Source organism: Thamnophis elegans, chromosome 6, assembly GCF_009769535.1.
Source record: "Thamnophis elegans isolate rThaEle1 chromosome 6, rThaEle1.pri, whole genome shotgun sequence".
NCBI lineage: Eukaryota > Metazoa > Chordata > Lepidosauria > Squamata > Colubridae > Thamnophis > Thamnophis elegans.
The window spans coordinates 9078295-9101953 of NC_045546.1; the positions used below are offsets into that span (position 1 = coordinate 9078295).

The 23659-nt window shown below is 41.5% G+C and overlaps 1 protein-coding gene across 1 annotated transcript in view; it reads left to right on the forward strand.

The window, feature by feature from the left end:
* The window catches only part of LOC116510355 (putative N-acetylated-alpha-linked acidic dipeptidase), a 42015-nt gene extending 18647 nt beyond the window's left edge, over window positions 1-23368 (forward strand). The window contains exons 10-19 of the mRNA XM_032219873.1: window positions 1043-1162; window positions 3341-3423; window positions 4502-4565; window positions 6272-6339; window positions 12021-12112; window positions 12188-12278; window positions 16392-16656; window positions 19018-19099; window positions 19312-19404; window positions 22920-23368. Of these exons, the coding sequence (XP_032075764.1) occupies window positions 1043-1162; window positions 3341-3423; window positions 4502-4565; window positions 6272-6339; window positions 12021-12112; window positions 12188-12278; window positions 16392-16656; window positions 19018-19099; window positions 19312-19404; window positions 22920-23109 (1148 nt within the window). The 3' untranslated portion in view covers window positions 23110-23368. The remainder of the gene's footprint in view (window positions 1-1042; window positions 1163-3340; window positions 3424-4501; window positions 4566-6271; window positions 6340-12020; window positions 12113-12187; window positions 12279-16391; window positions 16657-19017; window positions 19100-19311; window positions 19405-22919) is intronic.
* The last annotated feature ends 291 nt before the right edge of the window (window positions 23369-23659 follow it).

Consider the following 23659-nt stretch of genomic DNA (forward strand, 5'->3'; position numbering starts at 1 on the left):
ATCTGGTTTTGCGTTATAACACATTTTCAAAGAATGAAATTCCAGGAATTGGTGTGTCTAATCCAGGGGTGGGTTCCGGATCCCGTTGCAACCAGTATGGTGCAATGGGGTTGGGTGTCCATCACATGAATGTACTCATAGCATGCGCGTGTGTACTTACTACCCATGACACTCCGCAACACCTCCGCGACGCTCCAGCTGCTCAGCGGAGCATCACACGGGCGCCGTATGCTTCATGTGCACATGCAGAAGCCCAGAAAACTTCAAATATTTGGTTTTCTATTTGTATTGGTATTTTATTATTTGTATGCCGCCCTTCTCCGGGAGGACTCAGGGCGGCGAACAATTCAAAGGAGAAGAAAAGGGGGAACATAAAAGACAAAATACAAATAATAAAAGTGGACAACAGTCGCACAACCATACATGTCGAGAGGGGAGGGAACTCATCAACCCCAGGCCTGCTGGCAAAGCCAGGTTTTGATGGCTTTTCGGAAGGCCTGGAGAGAGGTGAGGGTCCGAATCCTTGCGGGGAGTTCATTCCAGAGGGCCGGAGCTGCCACAGAGAAGGCCCTCCCCCAGGTAATAGCCAGGTGGCATTGGCTGGTAGATGGCACCCGGAGGAGGCCAACCCTGTGAGATCTAATGGGTCTTTGGGAGGTAATTGGCAGCAGGCGGTCTCTCAAGTACCCAGATCCAATACCATGAAGGGCTTTATAAGTTACGACTAGCACCTTGAAGCGTATCCGGAGACTGATCGGTAACCAGTGCAGCTCGCGGAGGATAGGTGTAACGTGGGTTGCAACCGGTAAATACCGGTAAGGAACGCGGGGGGGCCTTCCGGAGCTGTCTGCCAGGAATATAAATCCTTCCATTCCCCACTATCCTGCCAGAGCTGAAGAAGCTTCTTGGATGAGAAGCAAAACGTCTTCACATGAAAAAAAAACAAACTCCAAGGCAAACCAGTTGCCTCCTGAAAAAGCATCTTTGGGATTTACCAACTTCATTATCACAATGTGAAGCTTTTTCATCCCTTTTGATCCAGATAGATACGTCATTCTGGGTGGTCACCGTGATTCATGGGTGTTTGGTGGGATTGATCCCCAGAGTGGAGCTGCGGTTGTTCATGAGATCGTCCGAAGTTTTGGGAAGTTGAAGCAGGAAGGTAAGGCCAAACATCTTAAAGCTACTGAAGTTGAGAAAGGCCGAGAGGAAAGTGGGAAGGTGTTGCGTGGTTGTCTGTAAGCACAGGCCTTGCCTTCTGTCAAATGTTTTAAGTTATTTCAAACAATGCATCTAAAGAGCCATAGTGCTGATGAAAGAAATGTCCTTCTGGGTTCAGCTCCAAGTGGGGAAAAAGACACTGGAGACACGGAGGCTGCTTGGAAAGATGGTTTATTGTTGGACAGGGCCACATGGCTTGAGCCCTGAACAGAAAAGGTGATCACATGCTTCAATGTTGGTGGAGAAGAAGAGAAGGGCCGAGGGAGGGGCTTGCTAGGCTTTTTATACCCTGTTTAGTCCCACCTCTCTGTTTCCTGTTCCTGTGTAGGAAATGTATTTTGATTGGTTGTCAGACTCCCCTAGGGCCATGCAGGGGCAACTCTCTGGGCTGTGTTTTGAATCCAGGTTTAGTTGAGTTCTCAGATGCCATGTGGTCAGTTGAGTAAAGGGGCAATATTATCATGCTTTTAATCCCATCCCCCCCTGCAGCTGCAGTGGAGAAGTCTTTATTATGTAAGTGGACTAGCTTGGCCTTCTTAATGGCCCATTAACAGTGGGGATGGGCAGGAAGCTACAGGCAACTATTCTGTCTTTTAAAACATGTTTCTTTCTTTTCATATCCAGAGGAATATTCTGCCTTTTCAATATTTCCTTGGATATTTCATTTTTCTGGGAGAGGGCTGGATGATAACTTCCCACAGTGGGCACAGTAATTAGGATGCAGTACTGCTGATTCTCACCAGGCTCAAGGTGGACTCAAACTAATCCTGGGAACAATTGAGGGCAAAAGAAGAAAGGGACGACGGAGAATGAGGTGGCTGGATGGAGTCCCCGAAATAGCTTAAATGGACTCCAGAGGATGGTAGGGGACAGGAAGGCCCGGAGGAACATTGCCCATGAGGTTGCGATGGGTCTGATATGACTTTGCAACTAACAACAACAAAAATGGGACTATCCCACTGCACCCATTTTTAAGTGCCTGCTTGTTATTCATAAACTGCTGAAAAACAAATGAGAATTCAAACCAGAGGAAGCGGGGAACAGAATATTGTCATTTGGGCTGGCTTGACTCTCAGATTAATAATTTTTTACTATTAAACTAACGGTGCTCTAAATATTATAAATATTACAAAATACATAGACATAAACAAGGGCAAAAACGAGAAGAATTGGAAGAGGAAATTAAAAGAAAAATTTGAAATGTATCCAAATTGTGTTATAGAGGGACGGAGGTGTTTCAACAGGAGGAGATTTAAAAGGCATTCCGGGAATTTTTTTTACAGAATTGTACAAAGGGACAAAATTAAGGGTTTAGATAGAGACAAATACTTAGATAAAGAGAAAATACCCCTAGTTAGAGAAGAATACAGGCAAAAGTTGAACCAACCAATAACCTCTGGGGAAATCCTGCAGATAATCAAACAACTAAGATTAGGAATAATGTAAACTGCTTAAAGTTTGTGTAAGGGCAAGAAGCTGAGTTCAACGCAGAGATCTTATTGACTTTTTTCTTTTTTTTTTAAATTTCCTTGGTTTTAATATATTTTAGACTGTGTTTGATAAAAAGCTATACCGTGTACGGGCTCTGGGAAGTCGGGGGGGGGGGAAAGGGAGGTGGGGTCCTAGGGGGGAGGGGGGAGGGGGGAAATATAGTATGTGCTAGATTTTAAAGTAACATGATTGCACTTGTATACTGTTGCTTTTTTAATTCTAGTGTAAAAATAGGAAGCTGAATATACTAATAGATAGCAGAAATACACCGAAGGGAGGAGCAGAGGGAAAGAAGAAAGAGGGGTAGAGAGGGTGGGAGAGAGGATTGGAGGGAGGGTGAGATGGAAGGGAGGGAGTGTATTGGGAGAGAGGAGTGATAGAGGGGGAGGGGAAGTAGGGTAGAGGGGAATGTTGGAGGGAAGAAGGAAAGTTGGAGGGGGGTGAAAGAAAGGGTGTACGGAGGGTCGAAGTGGTATATTGGGTTTGTATTTTGGGGGGTATTGTTGACAAGAGGGATGGCTGTGTTTATTGTTCAATGTTATATGGCCCCGGTTATGCACAGTATATATGTGACTGTATGAAATAAAAATGAAAATAAAACATATTTACATGAATATTATAAATATAGGTTGGCGACCCAGGAGGACAATAATTTTTGCTAGTTGGGATGCTGAGGAGTTTGGCTTAATGGGATCAACAGAGTGGGCAGAGGTAAGTCAACAGGGTTGACTACGGTATGTGTATTAATGTAAATTATTTTTCAGGGAAAAAATCTGTACTTTCTGAAACAAGTGTCATTGCTTTTAATTATTGCACAAATATCTTCAATATCTTGCAAATAATTTTGATTTTGAGGACCCTCGAGAGTGTTATAACTAACAAAAATGATAAACATGAATTATAACTAATAAAAATGTGAACAACTACAAACTGTAAAATTCAGGATACCGTATTTTTCGGAGTATAAGACACACCTTTTTCCCTCAAAAAAGAGGCTGAAAATCTGGATGCGTCTTATACACTGAATACAGCATTTTTTGCCTCCCGAAACCCCATCCCTTCACCAAAATGGCCGTGCATAGCCTTTAGGAGGCTTTTAGAGAGCTCCTGGGGGCTAGGGAGGGCAGAAATGAGTGAAAAACGGGCCGTTTTTGGGAGGTTTACAGAGTGCAAAAAGTTTTTTTAAAAAATGTGCCTCTTCAAAACCTTGGTGCGTCTTAAACTCCCAAAAATACGTTAATAATGGAGACTTGTAGAGATTGAGTGTCACCTGAGGGTGTTAGATTTGTGATGGATCATTTAAAATAAAAAAGCTATTCAGATAGTCCTTCAACTTACAATCACAATTGAGCCCAAAATTTCGGTTGCTAAGTGAGACAGCTGTTAAGTGAGCTTTGCCCCGCCTTTTGACTTTTCTTGCCACAGTTGTTAAGTGAATCTGGAGTTGTTAATTTAGTAACACTGTTGTTAAGTGAATCGGGCTTTCTCATTGACTTTGCTTGTCAGAAGATGGTGAAAAGTGATCCCAATAACCCCAGAATGCTATAACCGTCATAAATATGAGACAGTTGCAAGCATATGAATTTTGATCACATGTCCCTTGGAATGATGCAATGTTTGTAGGTGTGAAAAATGGTTACAACTTACTTTCTCCATGCCATCATAATTATAAATGATCACTAAATGAACTGTTATAAATTGAGGACAACCTTTATGTTAAAAATAGTCCATACAGAAATATTTGTGTCTGTAATCTGAATTAGTTTTCAATTCCTCTTTTCCGTTGTAGGAAAATGTCAAAATACTGCAAGAGAGGGCTGTGGCCTACATCAATGCTGACTCCTCTATAGAAGGTAAAACAAACTTGTGTGATTGGTCATTTCTGAGCTGCATTGATAATTGACAATTGACAAAGTGATTTAAAAGTTCTGAACTTGCCAAACCTTCCTTCCCAGGGAGTTAAGATCAGATTTCAGTTGGTATTGTCTTACAAAGTTTAGATAAGAAATATGAGATTAGTGAAGTTTGCTCAAACCTGAGCTTTCGCCCAGCTCTGTAAACGTAACTCGAAATAACTAAATAACAAAGATAGAAGGGACTTTAGAGGTTTTGTAGTCTAGTCCCCTGCTCAAGCAGGAAACTCTGTCCAATTTCAGACAAATCCAAGAAGAAATTTCCTGACAGAACAGTTATAACTATACAAGGAATGGTTGTTGGAACTGGATATGCCTATTCTAATGAAGAGAAGGATTAAGAGTGGCATGATAGCAGCCTTCCAATATTTGAGGGGCTGCCACAAAGAAGGGGGGGGAGGTCCGTGACCGGTCAAATGTGCGCTCGACAAAAGCGCGCCGAGAAAACCGCTGCGAGAAAACCGTGACGTCAAAAGCGCTCCCACAAAAGAGTGCCGACAAAACCGCGCCCACAAAAGCGGGATTAGGGTTAAGGTAAGGGTTAGGGTTAGGGTTAGGGTTAGGTTTAGGCTTAGGTTTAGGCTTAGGCTTAGGCTTAGGCTTAGGCTTAGGCTTAGGCTTAGGTTTAGGCTTAGGCTTAGGCTTAGGCTTAGGCTTATTACGTTTTTTTCGCGTTGTTTGTTGATGGCGCGCTTTTGTTGGCACGCATTTGTCGGCGCCCTTCTGTGGGCGCAATTTCGACCTCGCGGTTTTCTCGCCACGCTTTTGTCGAGCGCGCATTTGTCGGTGAACTGGGGAGGTCAACCTACTGTAATCTCCAAAGCACCTGAGAGCAGGACAAGAAGTGATGTATGGAAACTAATCAAGGAGAGAAGCAACCTAGAAAGCAGAAATTTCTTGACAGTTAGAATAATTAATCAGTAGAACGACTTGCCTCCAGAAGTTGTGGGTGCCCCAACAACGGGAAGTTTTTAAGAAGACGTTGGATAACCATTTGTCTGAAATGGTATAGGGTTTCCTGCTTGAGCAAGGAATTGGATTAGAAGATCTCCAATCTTACCAGCTTTGCTGTTGTGGGTCACTCATCTGAAATCCAGCTGCCCCACTGTAATTTTTACCAAAAATGTTCCAAACATTCATTTGTTTGTTTGCTTGTTCATTCATTCATTAATTTGTCAGATTTTTATCTTGTCTTTATTACTTTATAAGTAATTCAACATGGTGAACATGCCTACAATATTCTCCCTTCTATTTTCTCCACAACAACCCTGTAAATGTAAATTGGGCTGAGAAAGAGTGGCCAGCCCAAAATCACCCAGAAAGACTAGAATTCACTGTCTCCTGGTTTCTAGGCCAAGTTGTGGACTCTCCAACTCTTGAATGTTTAAAGAAGAAATTAGACAGTCATTTCTCTGAAATGCTATAGGGTCTCCTGATTGGACAGGAGGTTGGGCGAGAAGACCTCCACAGTCTCTTCCAACTCTATTATCCCCAAAAATCCAAAAGCATTAAAAAAAAACCAGAAACATGAAAACAATAAAAATCCACATTCAAACTAGGTTGGTTGGGTTTCCCCCAAATAAAATTTATTTATTTAAAAAAGATTCCTCCTAAAATAGAGTAAAGATACCGTCCTTTTCTTTCAGGTAACTACACTCTTCGAGTTGACTGTACTCCATCGATGCATAGCCTGGTATATAATCTAACTAAAAAGGTAAAATATGGTCAGATCAGGGGTGGGTTCCTGCCAGTTCTAACCTCTTCTATAGAAGAGGTTCCACAAATCTACAGTGCCGTTTAGAACCGGTTCCAGCTCCCTCCCTCCCCCTGCCCGTCTGCACATCATCAAGATGAAGAACGAGAGGAGGAATTCTGGGAATTGAAGTCCACAAGTCTTAAAGCTGTCAAGTTTGAACACCCCTGGAGCTTTTTTCCTAAAGGGTTAGGGGGTGCAAGGGTCTTGTAACTTGACAGCTTTAAGACTTGCATGCTTCAAATGCCAGAGTTTCTGAGCTAACATTTTGGTTGCTAAGCAAGAGTGTTGTTAAGTGAGTTTCACCACATTTTACAAAGTCACATGGCTGGCAAGCTACACCCACCCAGACACATGACCACCAAGCCATTCCCACAAAGCAGGCCACACCTACAGAAGAGGTTCTAAGAAATTTTGAAACCCACCACTGGGTCAGATGTACGGTGAAGTCACATATCTTATAGTTTCGGAGAAGAATTCAGAACAATTCTTCGTAAGGTTCTAGCAAGCTTCCGATCTTCCAGATCTAACTGGGTTCATCCTGGTTTCTTTCTCTACCCCAAAGATGGGTATCTCTGCTATATCAGGTGTTTTGGATCCCACTTGCCCATTCTTTTATTGGTACACTGCTGAAAATGTCAACCTCCCTTTTAAAAAAAAGAGATCTCAAAGAGCTCTTTAGAAATAAATGCATTACCTTGCAACCAGCATTTCTTTACTGATAAGACTCTATTTCTCTAGCTTGTTAAACTACAAGTTGCCGCGTGCAATAGCATGTGAAAATAATCTTGGGCGGGGATGGGCTTCAAAAATTTCAGCAATGGGTTCTCTTCCCATTCTCTTCTGGGTGGATGTGGCCATAGTGGGCGTGGCCTAGTCAACCTCCTGCACGGTGGGTGGGGGGGTTCGCCTTCCTCAGGCTCCGGAGACTTTCCTTGAGCCTTTGGGAGGGCGAAAACTGCCTCCCCTGCGCTCCAGAGGCTGGAAACAGGCCCGATCTTCTGGAAGTTCCAGGAGGCCTGTTTTCCCCCCTCCCTGAGCCTCCGCATCAGTGGGGGGGGGGTTACGATCGGTACGCCCCGGTACGGGCATACCGGTGACTGCCGGGAGCATCAGGTACCATTCCGGTATGGTTTCCAGAGGGGCCACCCGGGGTAGGTGGGGCCAGCCACGGGTGGGATTTGGAAGTTCTCCAAATCGGTCATAACATTAGCTACGGGTTCTCCCGAACCTGCCCAAACCCGTAGCAGCCCACCCCTTACCTTGGGAGATGGAGGAGGAAGTTCTGCAATAAAGTAGGATTATTGGTAATTCACCAAGGTATGTCTCTTTTCTGAACTACCTTGCAAATCTGACATCAATCTTGTAAGACTGAGAGTATTCCTCCTCTCCTCTCTATTCAGTCTTTTCCAGAGGGAGGGTCTTTTCCCAAACTCTTCCCATGCTGTGGAGTCCTAGGATTTGGTTGTTTTCTTGCAGACATCTCATGACCCAGCTAGATAACATCATCAGTGCGGGAGGGAGTAGGTTTTGCTCTCTTTTTATATACTAGTAGTTTTCCCTGTCAGTGGGAGTGTTTTTGGTATACCTATCATGAATGCCTGATAGGTACACAAAAAACTGAGTTTTTAAGTCCCATCCTCTGGATATCTCTAGTTGTAGTGATTATGGCATTATCTAGAGCCAGAAATCTAGTCACTCTCTCTTTCAGCTCAATGCAGCTCACAGATTGCTACTGTAGAGATAAAAAAAAAAGGGGGGACATCCCCTTGGAAGTCACCTTAGAGAATTCAGAACTGAAGTGGTGCAGTGGTTAGGGTGCAGTACTGCAGGCCACTTCAGCTGACTGTTATCTGCAGTTCAGCGGTTCAAATCTCACCAGTTCAAGGTTGACTCAGCCTTCCATCCTTCCGAGGTGGGTGAAATGAGGACCCAGACTGTGGGGGCAATATGCTGACTCTGTAAACCGCTTAGAGAGGGCTGAAAGCCCTATGAAGCGGTATATAAGTCTAACTGCTATTGCTATTCAGATAAGAAATCTAGCAAATTAAACAGCCATAAATTCTATGAATGCAAGACGTCCACTCACTGTTTGAGGGTGATCAGGTTCGCAGGCTATGCCTGGTCCAGCGTCCACATGAGAAACTGCCCTACCTTTGCAGTCCTGGAACTCACCGTGTTGAAGACAACATTTGAATTGTGAGGATCTTAATTGCTTTCCTTCTGCCAACCCAGCAGTTCGAAAGCAACGTACAAAATGCAAGTAGAAAAATAGGAACCACCTTTGGTGGAGAAAGTAAAAGCGTTCCGTGCACCTTTGGCGTTGAGTCATGCCGGCCACATGACCATGGAGACGTCTTCAGACAGCGCTGGCTCTTCGGCTTAGAAGCGGAGATGAGCACCGCTCCCTAGAGTCGGGAACAACTAGCACATATGTGCGAGGGGAACTGTTATTGTTAGTTGCCTTCTCTGTACAATTTTAATCTCAAGATCTCAATGTGGGAAATCTACGGAGATTCTCAGTCCTTCAGGTCATGGTTGTCCCAAAGGGTCTGCTTTTTTAAAATTTTTCAAGAGGCCACTGGGCGTTCTTTGTTTTTCCTTGAAAACGTTTTGTTTCTCATCCAAGAAGCTTCTTCAGTTCTTGGATGAGAAGCGAACTGTTTTCCAGGAAAAACAAAGAAAGTCCAGTTAAAAAAAGGAGGAAAAACACTTTTGGATATCAACATGAGAAGATTAAAAACTCAAAGGGGAGAATTGATATCTGCAGCTTGATTGATCCAGAACAGAGTTTTTCAACCTCAATGACTTTTATGGATTTTAACCTGCTGACTGAGAAATTTTGACAGCAGAAATCCACACATCTTAAACTTGCTGACGTTGAGAAACACTGGACTGGACGGAATGTCCTTGTAGACCGGACAATATTAGTTGAGTTGAGTTGAGTTTATTGTCATTGCAAATGGCACAACGAAATTAAATGCCGTCTTCAGTGTACATTACAATCATAAAAAATAAAAACACAAACATGCATCCTTTATATTCTATATAATTGAAATTGAAAACCCTAATATTGCACTATATGGTAGAATTCAATATAGTTACTGCCCTGGGATAGAAGTTGTTTTTTAGTCTGTTTGTCCTTGTTTTTATTATCCTGTACCGTCTGCCAGATGGTAATAGTTAAAAAAAATGCCCAGGATGAGAGGGATCTTTGAGAATGTTTTGAACTTTCTTAAAGCAGCGGGAACTATAAAGCTCTTCCAAAGAGGGGAAAGGGCAACCAATGATCCTCTGGGCAATGATGTTGACCCTCTGGAGTGCTGTCCTATTTGCCACTGTGCAACTAGCAAACCATACACAGATGCAGTAAGTTAGAATATTCTCCATGGTGCAGTGATAGAAGATCAACAGCAGTTTTTCATTCAGTTGTTGTTTCCTGAGATGTCCCAGGTAATATATTGTGGGGTTGTGTGTGATTTTCCATTGAGCTCATACTTGTCTGAGAAACGAAGGCCTCCCAGAATAACAATAATTAAAAACAGGCACTTTTCTGTTAGGTATGGAAATAGTACGTACGTTGAAAAATAAGGGTTATGTGGTTTGAATAATGAGAGTGCACCGAAGCGTAGCTTAGGAATGCCAGTATCAGCACGTCGAATTTCGTAGAGGGTTGCCCTCATGATTAAGTAGGCAAGGTAGCTTGTAACCCACAATCTATGATTTTACAAAAGCATGTTATGTCAGATACCAGCCTCTTTCAGTGTGGTGTTGTCCAGATATGCCGGATTCCAAAATAACCCCCCTGGACATTAAGGGCGTTGTATAATATAACTGGAGCAAACCAGTTGAGAAAGTCTATATTACATATTTCCCATTTAGACCATTGCAACATTGAATTCATACAACACTTCAGATTCAATCTCCAAAGGTTGCTTTGGAGCACACAGAAATGCAAATAGAATCCTAAAAAACTGGCCTCTATGTATCCGAATTTACAACCTAAATGCTGGAGATGTGATTGTCTCGATGCTACATACTATCATATATAGTGGACTTGTAAAAAGGTAAAAGCATTTTGGATAAAAATATAGTGGATTATGCAAAATGTTCTTTAAAAAAGGATAAAGTTTACCCCTCAGTTATTCTTGTTAGGTATAATTACTGATTGTACAGTTATAGAGACTAACTTGATTTTGCATTTAATAACCGCAGCAAGACTGTTGGTGGCACAATACTGGAAGAAGGAAGATTTGCCTACTATTCGAGAATGGACATTAAAAGTAACAAACCTTACACAGATGGCTAAAATATCAGCATATCTCAAGGATCACTCAAATGAGAGATATAAACTGTAGTGGAGAAGATGGATTGACTATACTCAAAATAAATATGGGACTAAGAAATTCCAGATAGTTTATGACTGAAGAAACAAGGAATGATATAATCTGTTTAGAGCTAGCCTAGCAAGGAGGAGTTAAAGCTCAAATCAAAGATGATATTAACTTTTTTAAAGTTTTTTTTAGAATATCTTTGTTAAAGATTTATACCCTGTATTGGTTCTGGGAAGTCGGAGGTGGGGGTGAAGGTTGGGGGGGGGGGTGTTGGGGGGGAGGGTAGGGGGAGGGAGGTAAATATTTGTAAAAGTTTTTTTTTAATTAAAAAAAAAAGAAATGCAAATAGAACAGCTATTTGTAACATCTTAAAGCAACAGCACCTTTTCCTGGAATCATGGCTCCAGACCAGTGGTGGGTTTCTAATTTTTTTACTACCTGTTCGTTCGTTCATGTGTTCATGCTCGTGCAGGCACGCGACGCTTCTGTGCATGCACAGGTGGGCAGGTGGGTGAAGCCTCCTGCCACCACTACTACCGGTTCATCCAATCCAGGCCGAACCAGGAGCAACTCATCTCTGCTCCAGACAGGTGCTATATTGTATTCATTTCCCAATTTTCCCCTTGAAAAAGGTTAGCAATCGCAATACCTCTTCACAGTGCTTTACAGCCCCTCTCTAAGTGGTTTACAGAATCAGCATATTTCCCCTAACAATCTGGGTCCTAATTTGACCAAGCTTGAAGTCTTGGAAGGCTGAATCAACCATGAGCCAGTCAGGATTGAACTGCTGTCAGTCAGCAGAGTTAGCCTGCAATATTGCATTCTAACCACTGCGCCACCATGACTCTTGGTAACAATAGTATTTTGCTTTTGTTCTATAGTTTATTTTTTAAAATTTTAATTTGTTGAACAATTTTCTTCATTTTGTAATGCAATTTCAATCAATTTCAAATGTTCTGGTATATCTAATATGTACATACAAGTTATTTACATTATTTTTCCTTTTCTTTTATGCGCGTATCTATTTTATACGGTATACAATTATTATAATTACATCACTATATATATATATTACATTTTTGTCATCTCTTAATTTACTTTAACCTTCTTGATCTTTACTTCTATTCTCCAACCAATTATACCATGTGTCCCGAATTAAATAGCATTCCGTTTCTCCTCTTCCTTTTGTTTCTATCGTTAGCCTATCCATCTCCACACATTCTAACAGTATTTTTTTTATCACTATTCCATCAGAGGGGATGCTGTGGTTTTTCTATAGTTTCATTAACACAACTCATGTCTTCGTAGATACCAAGCCCTGATGAAAGATTTGAAGGCAGATCTCTTTTTGAAAGTTGGTATGAGAAAAACCCGTCAAGGGAACAGAAAGGCTTCCCAAGGTATCTCACGTTAAAATAATTTATAATTTCTTACATCACTTGTTCCCCTACCCTTACCTATTTTCTTTCCAACAGGGTAAACAAGCTGGGTTCCGGCAATGATTTTGAAGTCTTTTTCCAGAGGTTAGGAATTGCTTCTGGTAGAGCCCGTTACACTAAAAACTTTGTAAGTGTGTTCAAATAATTTTTTTTGGGGGGGGGGAGGGTGGTGCTTTCAAGTCAGTGTTGACACTTGGTGCCTGCCTGGATCAATCCCTGCAGGTTTCTTGGGAAGATTTTGAAAGTGGTTTGCCATTGCCTCCTTCTTAGGGATGACAAAGAGCAACTGGCTCAAGGCTTCCCATCTGGCTTTGTACGCAAAGCAGGACTAGAACGAAGGACCTTCTGATTTCTAGTCTGGTTCCTTAACCACCAAACCTGCTCTCTCTTGAAAAAATAGTCTGAAGAAATCTAATTGAAACTGCCTTCCGTACAGGGGTGGGATCAGGGGTGAAATCCAGCAGGTTCTGGCAGGTTCTGGGGAACCGACACTGGAAATTTTGAGCAGCTTGGAGAACTGGCAAATGCCACCTCTGGCTGGCCCAAGAGTGGTGTGGGAATGGAGATTTTGCAGTATCCTTCCCTTGGAGCAGGGTGGGAATGGAGATTTTGCAGTATCCTTCCCCTGGAGTGGGGTGGGAATGGAAATTTTGCAGTATCCTTCCCTTGGAGCAGGGTGGGAATGGGGATTTTGCAGTATCCTTCCCCTGGAGTGGGGAGGGAATGGAGATTTTGCAGTATCCTTCCCCTGGAGTGGGGTGAGAATGAAGATTTTGCAGTATCCTTACTCTGGAGTGGGGAGGGAATGGGGATTTTGCAGTATCCTTCCCTTGGAGTGGGGTGAGAATGGAGATTTTGCAGTATCCTTCCCTTGGAGTGGGGTGAGAATGGAGATTTTGCAGTATCCTTCCCTTGGAGTGGGGTGGGAATGGAGATTTTGCATTATCCTTCCCTTGGAGTGTGGAAGGAATGGGGATTTTGCAGTATCCTTCCCCTGGAGTGGGGAGGGAATGGGGATTTTGCAATATCCTTCCCCTGGAGTGGGGTGAGAATGAAGTTTTTGCAGTATCCTTCCCCTGGAGTGGGGAGGGAATGGAGATTTTCCAGTATCCTTCCCCTGGAGTGGTGTGGGAATGGAGATTTTGCAATATCCTTCCCTTGGAGTTGGGAGGGAATGGAGATTTTGCAGTATCCTTCCCCTGGAGTGGGGTGGGAATGGAGATTTTGCAATATCCTTCCCTTGGAGTGGGGAGGGAATGGGGATTTTGCAGTATCCTTCCCCTTCCACGCCCACCAAGCCACTGCCACAGAACCAGTAATAAAAAAAATTGAATTTCACCACGGGGTGGGATCCTATCGGTTTACCAACTGGTTCACTGTGGGCTTGCTTCGCTTGTGCATGTTTGCTTCGCTCACTTGCGTGCCTGATGTGCGCTGCATGCACATGCACAGTTCAAAGGAAAACAGCGGAGGCGTGCCAATCCACTCTGCTGGGCTAAAAAACAAGGAAATATAAGCAGGTATAGCCCAGAGGTGGGCAGGCAAGGCTGCCTGAAGGTCAGAGTGAACCGGTTCACTCTCAGCTGATCTCCAGAACTGCCAGTTTGTCCGAACTGGATTAAAGCAGAAGAATCCCATCCCGTCTTCTTCAACCTAAAACTCTCCAGATGTTGGCTGTGGATTGTGGGAACTGCAATTCAGGACTTCTGAAAAATGTCCAAAGAAAGAAAGCCGCAAGCATTCCATCTGGAGAATCTGAAATCTTTCCACTTCAAAGATAAGAATTACCTGGGAAAGTCCATTTTTCTTATCTCAAGCATTTCCCAATAGTTCAGAAGAGGTAAATTATCCAAAAATTTAATTCCAGTGGAAACAGATGGCATTTCCCTTGTCAAGCTGTACAATCCACAATTGCACAGATCTGATTGAAAGCCCAAGGCAATACTATACTAAGTACAATATAATTTGGGCCTCACCTTATGCCGTCTAGATATAAAAGGAGATATTAAAGATCTTCAAAGCTTTATTAAATCACTTTTCTTATTTAGTTTATCGGTTTACAGTCAAAGGCCCAAGGGAATAACAAACAAAATAAATAAATTAAATAGTTGAACATGACAATATAATGCAGAGTAAAAAAAGCAACATAACAAAGGAAGTTTGGAGAAAATGACCTAGTTTATATAACCCTAAAGGCCCCGACTCTAGGGGGCGATGCTTATCTCCGTTTCAAAGCCGAAGAGCCAGCGCTGTCCAGAGACGTCTCCATGGTCGTGTGGCCGGCATGATAAAATGCCAATGGCGCATAGAACGCTGTTACCTTCCCACCAAAGGTCCCTCTTTTTCTACGTGCACTTTTTACATGCTTTCGAACTGCTAGGTTGACAGAAGCTGGGACAAGTAATGGGAGCTCACTCCGTTAAGCGACGCTAGGGATTCGAACCTCCAAACTGCCGATCTTTCTGTTTGACAAGCTCAGCATCTTAGCAGCTGAGCCACCTATGTATATATAACCCTAGAGTTTCTCAAATTTGGCAACTTTAAGATGTGTGGACTTCAGCTCCCAGAATTCCCCAGGTGGCAAGATTTGTAAGTCCGAGTCCTGCTTTAGCCATGAAAGCCAGTTGTGTGACTTTAGGCCAGTCATCCCCTATCAGTCCAAAGTATCTCAGAAGGATCTTGTGAGGGCAAGAAGGAGCATTAGGTTTGTTCACTGCCTTGAACTATTTATAAAATTAAAAAGGACGGGGTTTAAAAAAATGTTTTAAAAAGGACTCGTATTCAAATGAGCAACCATTTATCATTTGCAAGGAGCAAATTATCAAATCCTGGGAAAGTCTGTACAGATTCTCAGTCATCCCGGGTGCTTTTTTAAGGAAGGAACTGGACTTCCTTGTTTTTTTTTTTTCTTTTGAAGTTGTTTCACTTCTCATCCAAGAAGCTTCTTCGGCTCTGTAGGACCTTTAGCTATCCAAATTGGGATGAACGCCCTTTGAATGGTGTGGATTTTCAGAGGAAAAAAATTGAAGGCCACAGGAATTAGGAGCACCACTCAGATGTGCCTGAGGACACAGATAAACCTCCAAATGCTTCGACAACCCTATAAAAGGATACAAATGACCATCTGTCTGCAAGGAATAGAAATCCTTCCATTCCCCTCTATCCTGTCAGAGCTGAAGAAGCTTCTTGGGTGAGAAGCAAAACATCTTTAAAAGAAAAAAAACAAGAAAGTCCAGTTGCCTCCTGAAAAAAACACCTCTGGGAAAACCCTGGGAAATAATTAATGCAATGCAAGTGAAATCTAAATTGAAATCATAGCGCATCTGATTACGCATCTGATAATCCATTTTAGCACATTTGCAATCCAGACCATCAAGTTCAGCCACAATGTATTTATTAGCTCTTAGGACAGATCTGTGAACATTTGTTAGTTGCGAAGTCGTGTCCGACCCATCGCAACCCCATGGACAACGTTCTTCCAGGCCTTCCTGTCATCTACCATACTCTGGAGTCCATTTAAGCTCACTCCAACTGCTTCGGTGACTCCATCCAGCCACCTCCTTCTCTGTCGTCCCCTTCTTCTTTTGCCCTCCATCTTTCCCAGCATGAGGCTCTTCTCCAGGGAGTCCTTCCTTCTCATTAGGTGGCCAAAGTATTTGAGTTTCCTCTTCAGGATCTGGCCTTCTAAAGAGCAGTCAGGATTGATCTCCTCTAGGACTGACCGGTGGGATCACCTTGCAGTCCAAGGGACTCGCAGGAGTCTTCTCCAGCACCAGAGTTCAAAGGCCTCCATTCTTTGGCGCTCAGCCTTTCTTATGGTCCAACCTTCACAGCCATCCATTGCAACTGGGAAAACCATAGCCTTGACTATGCACACTTTTGTTGGCAGGGTGATGTCTCTGCTTTTTAGTATGCTGTCTAGATTTGCCATAACTTTCCTCCCCAGGAGCAAGCCTCTTTTAATTTCTTGGCTGCAGTCCCCATCAGCGGTGATCTTGGAGCCCAGGAAATTAAAATCTGTCACTACCTCCCTTTCTTCCCCATCTATTTGCCAGGAATCGAGAGGGCCGGATGCCATGATCTTAGTTTTCTTAATGTTGAGTTTCAAGCTAACGTTTGCACTCTTCTTCTTTACCGGCATCGGTGTTGGATATGTTGTGCAAGCCCCACTTTTTTTGTGTAAGAGTGTTGTTCAATCACCAAAATGAAGCCCACTTAGGCTGACGTCTTTTTTTTCCAGAAAGTGGACAGGTTCAGCAGCTACCCGGTTTATCACAGCGTCTATGACACTTATGAGATGGTGGAAAAGTTTTACGACCCAACTTTCAAGAATCACTTGGCTGTAGCCCAAGTGCGAGGCGGGCTGGTTTTCGAGCTGGCGGATGCGGTCCTCCTCCCCTTTGACTGTCGAGATTATGCCAAGGCACTTAATGGCTATGTTGATATCATTTACAACATAACCATGAAACATCAGGCAGCAATGGAAACACACAATGTATCATTAGGTAAGTGGAAAATCTCCAACATCAAGGCAGGATCTTCAATAACGCACAGCATCCCTTCCCGATTCCTTTGATCTACTTGTTGTGAAAGTGATTTCTCGGGCAGCCAGTGAAAAACAAATCCTAACTATTGCAAAACGACAGAGTTGGAAGGGGCCTTGGAGGTCCCTTCAGGCAAATGGCTGTCCACTCTCTTCTTAAAAGCCTCCAGTGATGGAGCACCTACCACTTTTGGACACAAACTTTCTCACTGTCAGCAGCCGCAGCCAAAACAAGCCAACACAATCTGAAGTTGCATTAACAGAGGGATACAATCAAGATCAAGACAGGTACTAATACCACTGTATCAGTGGTGGATTTCAATTTTTTTCAGAACCTCTTCTGTAGGTGTGGCCTGCTTTGTGGGAGTGGCTTGCTGACCATGTGACCGGGTGGGAGTGGCTTGCTGGCCATGTGGCCGAGTGGTAGGAGCTTGGCAGCCATGTGACTGGGTGGGCGTGGCCAACTTGAAAAATGTGGTGGAACTCACTTAACAACACTCTTGCTTAGCAACCAATATGTTGGCTCAGGAACTCTGGCATTTGAAGCATGCAAGTCTTAAAGCTGTCAAGTTACAAGACCCTTGCACCCCTTACCCTTTAGGGGGAAAAAAGCCTAGGGGGTGTTCAAACTTGACAGCTTTAAGACTTGTGGACTTCAACTCCCAGAATTCCTCCTTTTGCTCTTCATCTTGATGATGGGCTGGGGGAGGGAGATGGAACTGGTTCTAAATGGCACTGTAGATTTGTGGAACCTCTTCTATAGAAGAGGTTAGAACTGGCAGGAACCCATCCCTGCACTGTATAAAGCCTTAGTAATACCACACCTAGAATACTGAATCCAGTTTTGGTGACCACACTATTAAAAAGATATTGAGAAGAACAAGCAGGATGATTAGGGGACAAGAAGCTAAAACATAAAATGAACTGTTGCAGGAACTGGGCATGGCTAGTCTAGTGAAGAGAAGGAGCAGTCTTCCAATATTTGAGGGGCTGCCACGGAGAGGAGGAGTCGGAGTATTATAAAGTATGGAGTAGATGGTATAAATGGTTGGATGATAGATGCAAAAATACTGCATAAGAATTAAGTATTATCTACAACAAATATGACAACATTGTATATATATTTGTAAATATTATATTCTAAGTCAGTGTTTCCCAACCTTGGCAACTTGAAGATGTCTGGACTTCAACTCCCAGAATTCCCCAGCCAGCATTTGCTGGCTGGGGAATTCTGGGAGTTGAAGTCCAGACATCTTCAAGTTGCCAAGGTTGAGAAACACTGTTCTAAGTGACTATATAATATACCAGTAGATTACATTAGAGAATATAGAAATAGAGCTTATGTAAATATGAATGATATTAATGATACTGATACGGAAACGCTGTATTGAGTAGAAATTATTGTTTTGTTTTTGATGTTTAAATAAGTTCAATAATTTTTTAAAAAGACATTTTGGGCTCAGTTACAGTCATAAGTCGAGAATTACCTGTATTATCTTTACAAACATAGACAGCCATATATGTCCTGCTTCTAATAAAAGGGTACCACCATCTCCCTTCCCAATTCCATGTATATAAAACATGAGCAAAACTGCAGATGACTCATATTTCAAGTGCAGCCACTGCACACAAAGGCAAGAGATTTAACAATTAACAGAGTTGGAAGGACCTTGTGGGTCATCTAGTCCAACCCTCTTCCCAAGCAGGAGACCCTACACTATTTCTGACAGATGGCAGTCCAGTCTCCTCTTGAAAGCCTCCAGTGATGAAGCTCCCACAACTTCTGAAGGCAACTTCTATCGTTGATTGCTCTCACTGTCAGAAAATGTCTCCTTATTTCCAGGTTGAATTTTTCCTTGATCAGTTTCCATCCATTGTTCCCTGTCTGGCCTTCGGGAGATTAACTAACAGGTCCTGAAAAAACCATGTCATGCAGTTTTCATCTTTTTCCATCTCATCAGCATCTGCTGACCTAGTCACCTTGGTTTGCCAAAGTAGATAATCCTTTGTTTTTTCAGTTAACTGCTGTGAAACAAAGACTACCTTAGAGTGAATAATTGTTGACCTCTTCCTACTGTTTGTTTACATGGACTTCCTGCCATAATACAATTACTTGCTCAGTTCAGACACTGCTGAAAATTTCATTTCAGAAAATTCTGAACTACAATTCTCGTACCTCTAAACTGCATGGGGAATAAGGGATGTCAGAGCTGCCATTTTAACCTCTGAAGAGCCACAGGTTCTCCACATGTGAGCTAATTTTATGGAAACAATAAAAGTTAGAGTCACAGAATTTAGCATTTTCTCTTTTGCTTTATTCCAGCTTTGCTTCGGGATTCTGTAACAGCATTTTCAGAAGTTGCAGATGACTTTCACCGCAGACTTGAATTAGTAGACATCCATAAGTAAGTCTCCTAATTTTCTGACCTTTCAGATAATACCCTCCAATCTCCTGATGTTAATTGAAGTTTAAGGGATTCTTGCAAGCTCCAGTCTAAAAAATATTCCAGTTAAAATATTCCTGTCTCTAAACTTGGCTTGGTTTTCAAACGTTTGTGCATCCTGATCAGAGGTCATGTTCCCTCTAACACTGTTATTTCAATTCTTTAATTTCCAGCCCAATTGAAGTAAGATCTTGGAATGATCAATTGATGTTCTTGGAAAGAGCGTTTATTGATCCTCTTGGATTACCTGGAAGACCATTTTATAGGTAAGGAGAAAAAATATGTATTTATTTCTTCAATTTCTATAGCCACCCAACTCAGCCCAGTGATTCAAGATGGCTTGTCAACCATCTTTCCATTCTCCCAGTATTAAAAGTCCATTTATGTATGTATGTATGTATGTATGTCTGTATGTCTGTATGTCTGTATGTCTGTATCTATATCTATATCTATATCTATATCTATATCTATATCTATATCTATATCTATATCTATATCTATATCTATATCTATACCTATATACCTATATACCTATATACCTATATACCTATATACCTATATACCTATATACCTATATACCTATATACCTATATACCTATATACCTATATACCTATATACCTATATACCTATACCTACCTACCTACCTACCTCCCTACATACATACATACATATATAATTTATATTTATATTTATATTATTTATATTATTTATATTTATATTTATATTTATATTTATATTTATATTTATATTTATATTTATATTTATATTTATATTTATATTTATATTTATATTTATATTTATATTTATATTTATATTTATATTTATATTTATATTTATATTTATATTTATATTTATATTTATATTATTTATATTTATATTTATATTTATATTTATATTATTTATATTTATATTCATATTCATACTCATACTCATACTCATACTATTTATATTTATATTATATTTATATTTATATTTATATTTATATTTATATTTATATTTATATTTATATTTATATTTATATTTATATTTATATTTATATTTATATTTATATTTATATTTATATTTATATTTATATTTATATTTATATTTATATTTATATTTATATTTATATTATATTATTATATTTATATTTATATTTATATTTATATTTATATTTATATTTATTTATATTTATATTTATATTTATATATATTTATATTTATATTTATATTTATATTTATATTTATATTTATATTTATATTTATATTTATATTTATATTTATATTTATATTTATATTTATATTTATATTTATATTTATATTTATATTTATATTTATATTTATATTTATATTTATATTTATATTTATATTTATATTTATATTATTTATATTTATATTTATATTTATATTTATATATATTTAAAGTCACAACCCCTGGTATGTCCAAATATGGGAGGACGGTCACTACTTCCATTCTTTGTCCATTGGCTCGTCATAAGAGACAAACACACCACACACCACACACACACACACACACACACACACACACACACATATATAGTGTCACAACCCCTGGTATGCCCCAATTATGGGAGGAAGCTAACTGCTTCCATTCTCTGTCCATCGGCTCGTCACAAGAGACCATCCAGACAGAAAGCCCAATATTTTACTGTTGCCAAATACAACACACACACACACACACACACACATATCTTAAGAACATAAGCAGTGACCTTTTGGACTAGACTTCTGGCCCATCTAGTCCATAATGTTGGAATAGAATAGAATAACAGAGTTGGAAGGGACCTTGGAGGTCTTCTAGTTCAACCCCCTGCTTAGGCAGGAAACCCTACACCACTACAGACAAATGGCTATCCAACACCTTATTAAAAACCTCCAGTGTTGGAGCATTCACAACTTCCACTGGCAAGTTGTTCCACTGATTAATTGTTCTCAATGTCAGGAAATTCCTCCTTAGTTCTAGGTTGCTTCTCTCTTTGATTAGTTTCCACCCATTGCTTCTTTTTCTGCCCTCAGGTGCTTTGAAGAATAGCTTGACTCCCTCTTCTTTGTGGCAGCCCCTGAGATATTGGATCACTGCTATCGTGTCTCCCCTAGTCCTTCTTTTCATTAAAGTAGACATACCCAGTTCCTACAACCGTTCTTCTTATGTTTTAGTCTCCAGTTCCCTAATCATCTTTGTTGCTCTTCTCTGCACTCTTTCTAGAGTCTCCACGCCTTTTCTACATCGTGGTTACCAAAACTGAATGCCGTATTCCAAGTGTGGCCTTACCAAGGCCTTATAAAGTGGTATTAACATGAGTTCTCATAGTGACTGTTCTGACCCAGCCTTAGCAGAACCAAGAAACAGACTCCTAGTCCTGAAAAAAAAAACCTCTTTATTTAGCTACTGTTAATTCATGGCATTCACACACAGAAAAATCCAGGCAATAATCCTGCGAAGGGTTAATTGCAGTAACAGACCTTGTCAGTTCCTTGGATAATTGCCAGGCTGAGAGCTTCCAGTCGCAAAACTGTAAATTAATTCCTGGCAAGCAATCTCTGCTACCATAAGCAAATCTTCCGAAAGATTGCTTCTATTTATGCCCCAGCCAGGAAGGGGCCATTCAGCGCCCACATGTGCCTTTCTTCCAAATTGGCTCCTATTCCTCAGTTGTTCTCCTGACAGCTCTGAACAGACCCCAGATGTTCTTCTTCCCCACTTATCCCCTACTTCGAAGGCCCACAGGAAATGTCGGATGGCCCTGGAGCATCCCCAGACTCCAGGACAGGCCCAAGCCCCCCCCCTCATCAGTCTTTAAGCCACAACAATGGCAGACCACAACAGTGACCAACCAATGGCTTAAAGAAGCCCCCGGGTCTCCCAGCTGATGGCCTTCAAAGTTTTTAACAATAAATCTGACTTGTCCATCCTGTCATGATGGATCTGGGTGGAAAAAAACTTCCAGAGATTTGCCCGAAAGATAATGAGGTCCAAATAAACCATGGAGGCCATTCTATCAGGTATAAAGATGGTCCGTTGAGATATGGAAACTAAACAATGGAGAAGAGGACTTAGTGTCTCCTAATCTTTGAATTGCTTCTTAAAACCCAATCTTAAGATCTTCTTCGTAAGAGATTTTCAGCCTACCAATCTAATCCCGTTGGCTTCCAGAATGCCCCTCGTTGTTGATTATGTGGCATTGAATGTAGACTAGGTCAGGGGTCTCCAACCTTGGAAACTTTAAGACTTGTGGACTTCAACTCCCAGAGTTCCTCAGCCAGCAAAGCTAGATTGATTTTCAGCCTACCAATCTAATCCTGTTGGCTTCCAGAATGCATCTGGTTGTTGATTATGTGACATTGAATGTAGACTAGGTCAGGGGTCCCCAACCTTGGCAACTTTAAGACTTGTGGACTTCAACTCCCAGAGTTCCTCAGCCAGCAAAGCTAGATTGATTTTCAGCCTACCAATCTAATCCCGTTGGCTTCCAGAATGCACCTGGTTGTTGATTATGTGACATTGAATGTAGACTAGGTCAGGGGTCTCCAACCTTGGCAACTTTAAGACTTGTGGACTTCAACTCCCAGAGTTCCTCAGCCAGCTGACGTCCATAAGTCTTAAAAGTTGCCAAGGTTGGAGACCCCTGGACTAGGTTTGTTTTGGGCTTGATTCAGTTGAGTTCTTCTTAATGTTTTGAAGGCAGCAGGTTAGAGGATGCTGATTTATTTCAAACCTCAGTAACTTCTGTCCTAAATAATGTGATTCCAATAGCCAATTGACCTCTTTGCCTTTTTCTAGACACATCATCTTTGCTCCGAACAGTCACAACAAATACGCCGGCGTGTCCTTCCCTGGGATCTACGATGCCCTCTTTGACATTGATCACGAAGCAGACCAAGAGAAAGCCTGGGAAGAAGTGAGGAAGCAGATCTTCGTTGCTGCTTTCACCGTGACAGCTGCAGCTGGGACTCTCAAAGGAACACCATGATTTGCTAACCACCATGATTGAATAAGGTCTCAGGTCAATCCTACTTCAATTGGATCGTGGCGACATCATGATTAACTTGGTATATGTTGTGCTTCTAGCGCAGTGATGGCTAACCTTTTTCCCCTCGCGTGCCAAAATCATATATTTCCACACCCAAAATGCAATGTGCCCCATCCCTACGCATGCATGCTTCCAGTGGTGGTTTTCAAAAATTGTTTGAACCTACTCTGTGGGTGTGGCCTCCTTTGTGGGAGTGGCTTGCCACCCATGTGACCGGATGGGAGTGGCTTGCTGCTCATGTGACCGGATATGTAGAAGCCGACGACACTTGTCAGAACCACCTTAAATTACCTCACACACAGCACTGGCATGCATAAGAATATGATGTAAACTTGGTTTTTAAAAGGCATCTTTGGTTTGCGTTAAAACAACTTCAACACATGCAATGTTCTGATTGCACCACAAACGAAGTAGTCATCCTTACCTTTCACAGAGGCACTGAGTTTTATAAATATGAGCATGATTGTGTAGAATAATCATAACCAAGGAC